Source organism: Scomber japonicus, chromosome 2, assembly GCF_027409825.1.
Source record: "Scomber japonicus isolate fScoJap1 chromosome 2, fScoJap1.pri, whole genome shotgun sequence".
NCBI classification, from domain to species: Eukaryota; Metazoa; Chordata; class Actinopteri; order Scombriformes; family Scombridae; genus Scomber; species Scomber japonicus.
The window spans coordinates 14,944,732-14,955,522 of NC_070579.1; the positions used below are offsets into that span (position 1 = coordinate 14,944,732).

A 10,791-nucleotide genomic window follows, 5' to 3' on the forward strand; every position below is an offset into this window, starting at 1 on the left:
GCATGTTTCCTCTAATGAGAGCTGAACCAAATCCATTTTTTGTATAAGTCGTCCTCCTGTACGACACCAAGAGATCATTGAAATTATCTTTAAACTACAGCGACATGGCAGAGCATCTAAAAAGTATCTTGTGACGTTGTCCCATTAGCACCAATTTAAATTAGCGGACACCATTATAGATGTATACAGACTTTGGTAGTGCTGCTTATTGTGCTCAGATCAGTGCAGATGTGGTTAGCCTAGGTTAGCACGAAGACTAGAAGCAGGGGGAAACAGCTAGCTTATCTCTATCAAAGGTGTCCTCCAAAAACCCTAAAACTACTTTAAAAAGGCTCCTCTCATTTTCAGGCTGCCAGCTTATTCCAGGTGACTTAAGAAATATTGGTAACTAGTTTATGAACCAACATCATCTAAGGATGTATCCAAAATCAATCGACTGAGGTAAAAGAGGGAGTGATTTTGGACACAGTATAAGTGAATTAGCTGTTTTCTCACACTCTCGGTCTCGATTGTATACAATTCCAAAATTCTAAAGAGTATTTCTTTAATGTCTAACAATAACTGACCATGCAGTTACAATAAAAATAAATAAATAAATATTGATGTCAGCTTCATGCATAGCTGTGATTATAATAGTGTTCAGCTGCTTATACTCATGGTTTTGGACATGATCTGACAATGACAGAATTTAGTCATGAACATTTTGTGTAAATTTTAATAGTTCATTCCAATTATTCACAAATGAATCACATTTTCTGTTCCTTACCTAAAAGGGAAATTTCTCAAGTGTTAAAAGTGTGAATTTTCCCATCTTTTTGTGTCTAAATGACTAATGGGGACAACTATAACAATTTTTATATTGGTTCATCATTGAGTGAGGGTGCTTTAGTCACAGCTGTAAACAGTGTCAATGTTAATATGTATGTCTACATGCTTCTCCCTGAGCGCTGTACAATTACACTTTTATTAATAGCAGTTAATGTGAACGTGACATTGACTCAAAATACTGATTTGATTTACAACATCTGCATCTGGTGAAAAAAAAAAAAAATCAAGCTAATGCTAAATCTCCTGAGCAGTCCTGAGCTCACTTACATGAGAGTTAGCATCAAAAGGCATCGAAAGGCTTTTATTTATTTATGATTTTCTAACCATGGTATGAAAATATGGAGTCATGAAAATAAAACACTGGATTGATCTGTTGTCATATATCTATAAATGTGATATATTGGCAAATAATTTCTCTTTGATTTCATGATTTCATGACTCATAACGACTGACTGACCTGTCCTTGCACACACATGCACCTCATACCACAGGTACTTACATGTGTCCATCTCCTCTAACACCAAGAGGAGGTTGTTGCTCTTGACTCCACAGAGGACTACTAATTTAAACAAGGCTATCAGCAAATCCTCCTGATCAGCTTAGATTATGCAGTCTTCAACTTGTCAGCGTGTCTCTTATTTATTGCACTAATTTGTGTACCCACAACTGTGCCACACGTGTGTGTGGGCTGGTAACATGCACACGCTCTGTTTGTCAAGTCAAAAATATGTATAAAGATGCCGCCCACGTGGGACACAACAGACATCAACTTTGAATCCTTTAAATATCCTGGAAGATACGTAACGGCTTATGAGCGTCTTCTTATGAAAGCAGCCACTTTCATAGTTTTAAACCTATAGAAAATAAGAACTTTAGCATGAATTAAAACAATTTGTGCTCATTATAAATTTAAATGTGACACTTTTGTCTATAAAATGACAGCAAATGAGCCTCTTTATTATTCTCAAGGCCTCTAGAGCTGTGGAGTATTTTAGTAGAGATTATTTTTGGACTGAATCCTGAGAATATACGACTACGACATATCTCTTCACTTTATTTTTTTCTTCCGTTTATTTTTATTCCAACACAGAGACAGTTGGTAGATTGTCTTTCCTGCTCGTCAAATACTAATTTCAATTCCACACATAGCACATAACACAGCTGATATCCACTGTAACGGCAGCTGGGACTGGAGGTGTGTGTCCTGTTTCTGGCACAAGATGTATTTAGTCACATAATGTAGCTGGCTGCCAGTAGCATCAGCTGTGTGTGTGTGTGTGTGTGTGTGCGTGTGTGTGTGTGTGTGTGGCTGAGAGTGAAATATCCTTTAAATTGACGCCTGTGTCTCGGATGTGTTGATAAAATGGAAAGACTATTTTTGATTTGATTATCAGCCCACAGGTGAAGGGAAAGTAGATTTTGTGTGGACAGGAGAAAAAAAAAGACAAATATTTGATTAGTATTTCTTGTTGTGATCCGTTCTTCTTTCTCTGTACTTCTATTTCAGAAACCCAGTAGTTTCTGGGTCAGTGGTTTATTTTGCATTGCACATAACCACAACTGCAACGGTTTGATTCGACCCTTTGATGCATGGCATACTCTTCGCTCTCCTCGTATTTTATGTCTCTAACGACACTTTGGAATGGCAAATAAAAGTTCAAGTGCTCAGTTATAAGTAATGTTATAACTATAGCTTTCCCAACCTGGTCAGACAACTGCTGCAGAGATTTAGATCATTTAAGGTCTTGAAATCATTAGAAATTAAATTTGTTAAGTAGTATATTAACCAAATCCTTGCAGTAACAGTACAATCAATGTGGGTGCATGTATTTAAAGTTTTAAAACACACAGAGATACAGCTTAAATAGAGTACTGATAGTTGATTTAAATTAGCCATAATGTTTATGCCTCAGTAGCTATTCTTTTAATATCTCTTAGTGGTGTAATAGGCGTGGGAGCAGGATTGTTTTGGCAATGTAACATTCTCATATTATCTTATATAATTTTTGCATTTCAGTGGACAAAGTACTTTGATTTGTCAGGTATTTTCTTTGCTGGATACCTCGAAATGTTTATTTTATTCATTAATAATAATTTTTTAAAAATTAAATCCAGAAAATCTCCTATATCATGATTTAAATCAATACTGTGATATGAAATTGTGTTAAAAATAATATAAGGTGAACAGGTGCGAGGGTGTTTGTGGCTGGAAAATATCTCACCTGGTAGGATATTTTTCGCTGTGGTTTAAATGCACATCTGAGTGCTCAGTGCTTGGTAACTCCTACACACGGAGGTTTACTGGCAATTGAGACCTGGTAGGCAGTGAATGAGGTCAGCGTCTGATGGTTGATGTCAAGGTCTAACTGTTGAGTTCAAGTCAATCAGCGTTCAAGGAAGCTCTCGAAAAAGTGCATTAAGTTGACTTTAAATAGAGACACATTGCAGGGCGGCATCTTCTGCACTTACAGCCAGGTAAGAGGATTGGCCTGGCTTTAGCTCAGGTCAAATAACAAGGACACATGGCCACGATTGACTCTTGATGCTGGATTTCAACCAGTCAACACAGCACAGGATGAAATTACGAGCTAATACTATAGAACACGTTAAAAGCTGCTTAGTAAACTCTTAGCCGGACATAACAAGACATTTAAAGATATCACCTTAGGCTTTCATAACTTGTGATGTGTATTTCACTTAAAAAATATATTTTAAAGTGAAACACACATACACACACAACTATTTTAATATTTGTTTTAATATATTTCTTTTTTCTGGTGTTGTGTGCCTGATAAAGTTATGATTTAAACACTTCAGGTTACACTGGTATCATGTGCCATTAAAGCATGACATACTTCTCTGTGTTCTTGGGCATGCAGTAATGATTTTCTGTCTCTCCATCTCCCTGCAGGGGAGGAAGGCCCCTGGGCGCTCAGGGAGTCGATCCAGCAACATCTCCAAGGTAACAGCTGAATATCAGAGAGCTTTAAAGGGCCAATATCAAGGTCATAGTGCATAGTTTATGTTAACATTGTTTATCCAAGCCGACTCTGATGTGCAAGAATGTGCTAATGCTAATTAATCAACGTGAGGTTACTTTATAGTACACTGTTGTTTGACTTGTAAAACACAAAATTATACTTACAGCTCCAGCAATTGTTTTTATTTATTCATTTTTGGGCTTTTTAGGCCTTTATTCAGACAGTCTGACAGGAAACAGGGAGAGAGAAAGGAATGACCTGCAGTGTAGGTCCCTGGTCAGATTCGAACCAGTGATGCTGTGACTACATGGCATGTGCCATCACTAACCACTCGACCACCAGAACGCTCCGTCATTAACAATAAATCAAATTTGGAGGGGTCGCTCACAGTGACCCGCTGAACACCATTACTTGTAGCTGAACAGCTTAACTGATATCATATTAACTTTAAAAACAGAGCTTACAAAGTGCTTTGAGAGACAAAGCAAAGGCAGTAACACATTAAGACGGCAACAGTGAAAGACAATGAAAAACAGCCTCTTATAGTTTCTTGTTTTGGTTTAACAGTATGTAAATGTATAGTGGGTATACAGTATGTCTCACAGTCTCAGTGCTGTTTTTAGCACTGAAGCTCAGATTAACCAAAGATAGAAGAAGATAAATACAAGTTAGAAATTAGCAAATGAAAAAAGTCCCACATAAAGCAGCTAGTGACTCTGATTCTCAGGAGCTGATGGAGACCAATTAGGACTTCAAAGAAAAGTGAATATGTTCCCAATAAAAACTTAAAATTAATGCTAATGTTGGCTGCTAGATGTTAGCAACAATTTCAAAACACTGTGTCAGGGCTGAGTGCTCATTAACTAGTTTTGGAGTTCTTCTGCCCTGGTGGCCAAAAAAGCTGTAACTTTAACATAATATAGGTTTAAAATACATCACGAATTAAACATATTAATCATTATTTTGATTATATGTACATTTGAAAGTGTGTAAAGACAAATAAAGATAAATCAGTGATTACTAGCTGGCATAGCAATGTGGGAGATTGAACTTGAGTCTGTTGGTTTTTGCAGGCAAGCAACTCTACAATTGGACTAACTACAGCTTCAAGGACATCAATCACCCCGTCTTCTCAGGACATATGCAGGTAAACATTGTTCTGAATTGTAGTTACATGGACAGAAAGTACGAGACTGAAGGACAACTATTATTGCTTTTCTGTTCCTTGAGTAGCTGAAAACACACCCACGTGTCAGGCATCAGCATAGTTCCTTCTGTGATATAAACATGGGCAGTTTAAAGCTCAGCTGAGTGGGAGATTGAATCAGTATGGTCTGCTGCACCTCAAGGCCATAACTAAATTAAAATGGATGCTGAAATTCAAAGAAACTCCCATAAGCGTGATCAATGAGAGGAAAATGGTTCATTGCAGAAATGGGATCTTTCATACTTATTATACCCACGCTGACAGTCTCAGCACTGTAGTCTCAAGGATGAAAGGCTGCGGTTGATGGCAGTATGGACATGTGATATATGTGTGTACTGTATGTGAGTGTTTGAAACTCTATTTGTCATTTAACCATGTACAAATCATTACATATTTACTAAATAATAGTTAACTACTCATATTAATTGGCTCCAGAGGATACTGGCCAGTAAGAGGGACCAGTAACTAAAATTATAAAAAATGTATTTTATCTCTGGTGATATTTTATCTGGCCACACAGATTTCTGTCTCTATCTTTAAATCTTTAAATGGGTTTTTTGTTTTTTTTTATGCTGTGAGCACCACAAATAAGATTCATGTCACATTCATTGTAATGGAGTGGATGAGGCAGAAATCAGAGATGGGCAAATTAAGCCAAATTACTTGATAGTTAATTGATAAAATAATGTATATTGGAATTTGGGTGAACTGACCCTTTAAGTGCCTCCACTTTCAGCCCATTTGTTTTGTTAATGTCGTCACATTTGTGTCTTTTCCATCTCATTTATCCTTGTTTTGTGTCCCCATCTGTGTGTGTGTGTGTGTGTGTGTGTGTGTGTGTGTGTGTGTGTGTGTGTGTGTGTGTGTGTGTGTGTGTGTATGTGTGTGTGTGTGTGTGTGTGTGTGTGTTCAGTTCTGGCCAGCTGACCCGCTTAGCAGAGGATGCTTCTGAGTCGCACAAATCCAGCAAGCACACACACACAGCTGTGATGACAGTCACCAGCACCACTCTTAGCTCTTCGGCTCAGGCCCAGAAGAAGCAGGTGAAGCGTCGTCACCGCCGCAAGAGGGGCAGCTGCACCGCCTTCGACTGCGTGGAGACCAAAGTCAAACAGGAGCAGACGGACCGCAGTGACCGCAGCCCCAGCTCAGACCGCAGTGAGAAGGGGGAGAAGAGGCAGCGCTCCTTCAAGAACCGGAGGGAGCTCCCACCTCGCCTCCGTGGCTCAGGTGCCCCCCACGCAGACTCCACCTCTGAGGACGAGGCGCAGCGTGAGGCCCGCAGCTGGAGCAAGGAGAAAGCTCGGAGAGCACGCCGCCGCAGTGGAAGCAAGGGAAGGGAAGACAAAGCAGATATGGAGCTGCAGTCGGTGGGCTCGGAGGAAGGGAAGGAGAGCCAGCCTCTGGTGGAAGAGAGCGGAGGGCTTAAGAAGCGGCACAGCGGCAGGGGCTCGAAGACAGACAGCCAGGTTTCGCAGAAGGAAGGATCACAGAGCAGAGATAAGGAGAAGAGCTGCAAAGGCCACAAGGCATGTCCGGGGGGCAGTTCCTCACTGGCAGAGGACGGCGAGGAGCACATCACCAAACTATACCAAGAAAAAGGGTCAGGGAACGTGGACATGGCTGTTCCCATAACACAGAAACACTGCAGTGTGAACGGTAGCATGCCACAGCACTGCTCTGACGACTCTGAGCTTGAGGTCTGCAGGTCAGTGAGCGTCTGAGAGCCTCCGTGTGTTCATTACTATTATCTTTATCCAAAAAAGTCAGAGGTGCAAAACATTTACAGAGAGAGAGAACAAGAGACAATTCATAAATCTCTGACTTCTACTGATGTGTGTGTGTGTGTGTGTGTGTGTGTAGGATCTGCCACTGTGAGGGGGATGACGACTGCCCGCTGATTATGCCTTGTCGATGTACGGGGAGCCTGAGTTTCGTCCATCAGGCCTGTCTCAACCAGTGGATCAAATCCTCGGACACTCGCTGCTGTGAACTCTGCAAATTCGACTTCGTTATGGAGACAAAGCTCAAACCTTTGCGGAAGGTACACACGCACACACACACACACACACACTTTTTTAAGGTGGTGAGTTGGGCTTTTACCTTCAGTCAGGACTGTCAAGATGTACTAATGAACACCATCTCTGTCTCTCCCTGTCTCCCTTCAACCCCTACTTCTGCATGTCTTGCCGTCTTGCCTCCCCTCCATCTTCCTGTCTTTCAGTGGGAGAGGCTACACATGACAAAGGGCGAGAGGAGAAAGATCTTCTGTTCAGTAATGTTTCACCTGATAGCGATAGTGTGTATGTTGTGGTCAGTCTACATTCTGGTGAAGAGAACTGCTGAAGAGATCCGACTCGGGAAGAATGGTCAGTATTTTCTCCCCCCTCCCTCTCACAAACCAGACATGCAGAGACAGTTTTATAGTCCATGACAACGTAACGGTACCATGGGGAGTTTATAGTGTTAAACCGTGTTTTCTTTCTCACCTTTTCCCCTGAAGGCATTGTGAGTCTCCTTATGTATGACATTTAAATGTTGAAGGCATTTTCAACCTAAAAAAAACTGCATCTATAGCACCTCTACTGGTCAAAAACTCCACAGGGGTACCTTTATATTTTCATCTGGGGATCTCTGCACCTGTCTCACTCTGGTTATGTGGTTGTGGAGATACATTTTGTGTGTGTTGTCTAAATCTAGTAAAACCAGTGAAGAGTCTTTGTTTGTGTATAAGTCCTTCAGTCCTCTGTGCGTTAGTCGTCTGGTTCTAGAGTAAAGACGCTGGTTTTAGACAACCTCAATATGCTTGAATAAATGCACATTATCAAAGTCAAATTAATCAAATCAAATTGATAATTTTACTTAGATTAACCTGATGATAAATTCAAGGATTTATATCACATAATACAGTCATTTTCTCATAACTAACAGAAGCTGGTGTTAAAATAAGACAATGACGTGCATCAGTTTTGGAATAAAGTAACTTACATCTTGAAAAATCTCTTTATTATATATATCAACACTGATTTGTATATATACATATGTTCGGATCTGCAACCTATAAGAAATGTAGAATTGGGACTTTATACTACACCAGTGGTACTGCATGTTTTAGTTAATTAAATATACATTGTGTAATTACAAGCCAACTTTATAGCTACATTCACTGTCTTCATCACCTGCCTTCAAGTAAAGTCATCTTACTTGGAAGACTTTTTTGTTTGACATAGATCACCCGTTTTACCCATGTTTTTATATCGAAGTAGTCTCATCACATGGTAATCCAGTTATGGAAGGTGTGTCTTGAAAACACTAGTGAATATACAGAAACTGTGACAACCAAGATTTGAGTAAAAATTCAAGAGCTACAGTATGTTGTAAAACAGACGTCATGTCAATTCTCAGAGTTCATCACAGGGACAAGAATGTGCCAGCAAGGTTTTCAGTGCAGTCTCAGCTAATAATCTCCTTACCATGAGATGAAACTGCATATTTAATGAATAACACAGGACTGATGAGACAAGTTTCTATGCAAACCTTTTTGCATACTGCACTGCCAAAAACTGAAACCAGTGTCTGTGGAAAGTAAGGCTGGAAGTTGAAAGCCAGTTTCAGTACGGTGACACGTGATTGTGGTTTAATGGGCTAGAACATGTAAAACCACCAGTATGTTCCTTTCCAATTGAAACTTTGTCACCAGATGGTTTTTTATAAATAAAACCAGATCTTCTGGTTACAGTCTGATCCACACATTTACAGTTATTCTAGTTTGTTGCTGTCATCATTGTTCGACCCCTCAGTGCTTTCATTGTTGTGTTCAGTGGTGGTGTGTTGTGCTGTGATCATAGTCTATAATAGCAAAAAACATAGATGACACTTTATATATATATATATAATATATATAAATGTTATAAGTCAAATGGATAATACCTGACGTAAGTCCTGATTGACGTGTTAGGTGGTCTACCTTTGCAAAATCAATTACAATCATGGAACTTACACCTTGGCGGGTATTATTCCACTTATACCATGGCCTCTTACCAACAAAATGCAAATGTCACCAAATTATAAAATATATAATTAATTAAAATACTTATAAAACTAATTTTGATCTTTTTCTGTTGCACATGTTATAAAATGCAGCTACTGGGCCACAGTATCCCTGCTGTTCATGTTGCCAGGCAACACCCAGCTAAACAGGATAGTGTTCACAAGGTTTTAAAATCTTTATACATTTTGAAATCAGGAAAGATGGAGATTATTTTCTGAGAGCTCTCTTCTCTTGAAAATAACTCTTCTGAATCTTGCTACACAACAGTATTAAAACTCTTTCTCCCCATCCCGACACTGTTAGCTCACTTCTCTCTCTTGCTCGTCCTCTCTTGGCTGTCCCTCAGACATGCAGGCTACAGCTTTTCTCACAGCAGCAGATGCTATACAGGACTTGTCAGTTGCCATTTGTAAACACAGCATTCAAAGTTGGCCCCTTTTCCCTGGATCAGCTAGAGTGAATCAAGCGAGTGGTGTCAGAACAAAATAAAACATTATTTACTTTCTAAATCTCAAATAAACATGTCCACACAACCTGGAAAGTGCAGCCAGATTTTGTGTGAATGCAGCCGAAGGACACACTTTATTCTGTCAGCAGTGACCTCTCTGCTCTGGGTGTGTGTGGGTTGTTCAGCCCCGCCTCGGTCAAACAGACACAGACCTCACTGTTGTCTTTAGCAAAAGTTATATATGACACATTTATTTAGAACAGTAAACAAACACCTGACGTCATTGGCATCCAGTTCAACTATCCAGTCACCCAAAGTGAACCTACACTTTCAATCCAACCAGAATCCAGTTTTTCAGTGGCCATGGTATAATCTAAATTCATAGCGTATTATAAAAAAAATTTGATTTGTACAGAAATTATAGAAATAAAGAAATTACACTCGCTCTTGATTGCAGAGGAATTATGGAGAGTTACTTTACTGAAGTACTATGAGCCAAATGGTAAGCACAGCTCTGCACACACCAGCCATCATGATCTACCACGCGCCCTGCAGCCTGACTCACAGCCCCTCTGTGTGTGTGTGTGTGTGTGTGCGTATTCAGGTATACTGGAGTGGCCCTTCTGGACCAAGCTGATCGTGGTGGCCATCGGCTTCACCGGTGGCCTCATTTTCATGTACATCCAGTGTAAGGTCTACCTGCAGCTGTGGCGCCGCCTCAAGGCCTTCAACCGCATCATCACTGTGCAGAACTGCCCCGAGAAAAACCTGCACACCTCTCCCACCCGGCCCAGCGCTCTAACCAACGGCAGGCACGAAACCCTGGAGGTTCCCGTTAGCCCAGCCCCGGCTCCAGAGCCACAGGACTCGGACATGTCAGTGGAGGCAGCGGTGGCACCCGCACAAAACCCCGTCTGACGGATTCTCCTCCAGCTCAGAGACCCGAGTCACACCTTAATCACGTGACAACACAAGCTGGTGTGAGTGCAGTGTGAGTTAGACTCATAGTGTTTTAGTGTGTTGTTCATCTCAGCTCCTGCGATCACTGATGTTTTTCAGACACAAAGGACGGATTCACAGCAAAAAGTGCCAATCCAGTCCTTCAGTGATCGAGGAACGTTATACATGTAAAAGGGCTTCAGAGTAAGGAAGAGCGGGCCAGGGCGAGGAGATGAAAGGAAAATAAAGCCATCAGCGTGAGAAGCTTATAAAGACTGTCGTCATGTGGTGATGTTGACCGTATTAAATTCTGTATGCACTTCCTCAAACTGCACTG

At 40.6% G+C, this 10,791-nt stretch overlaps 1 protein-coding gene across 1 annotated transcript in view; it reads left to right on the forward strand.

Annotated features, from left to right (window-relative positions):
• The window catches only part of marchf1 (membrane-associated ring finger (C3HC4) 1), a 13,280-nt gene extending 2,847 nt beyond the window's left edge, over window positions 1-10,433 (forward strand). The window contains exons 2-8 of the mRNA XM_053326222.1: window positions 3,740-3,790; window positions 4,883-4,956; window positions 5,930-6,724; window positions 6,880-7,060; window positions 7,241-7,385; window positions 9,447-9,466; window positions 10,083-10,433. Of these exons, the coding sequence (XP_053182197.1) occupies window positions 3,740-3,790; window positions 4,883-4,956; window positions 5,930-6,724; window positions 6,880-7,060; window positions 7,241-7,385; window positions 9,447-9,466; window positions 10,083-10,433 (1,617 nt within the window). The remainder of the gene's footprint in view (window positions 1-3,739; window positions 3,791-4,882; window positions 4,957-5,929; window positions 6,725-6,879; window positions 7,061-7,240; window positions 7,386-9,446; window positions 9,467-10,082) is intronic.
• Window positions 10,434-10,791: the final 358 nt, after the last annotated feature.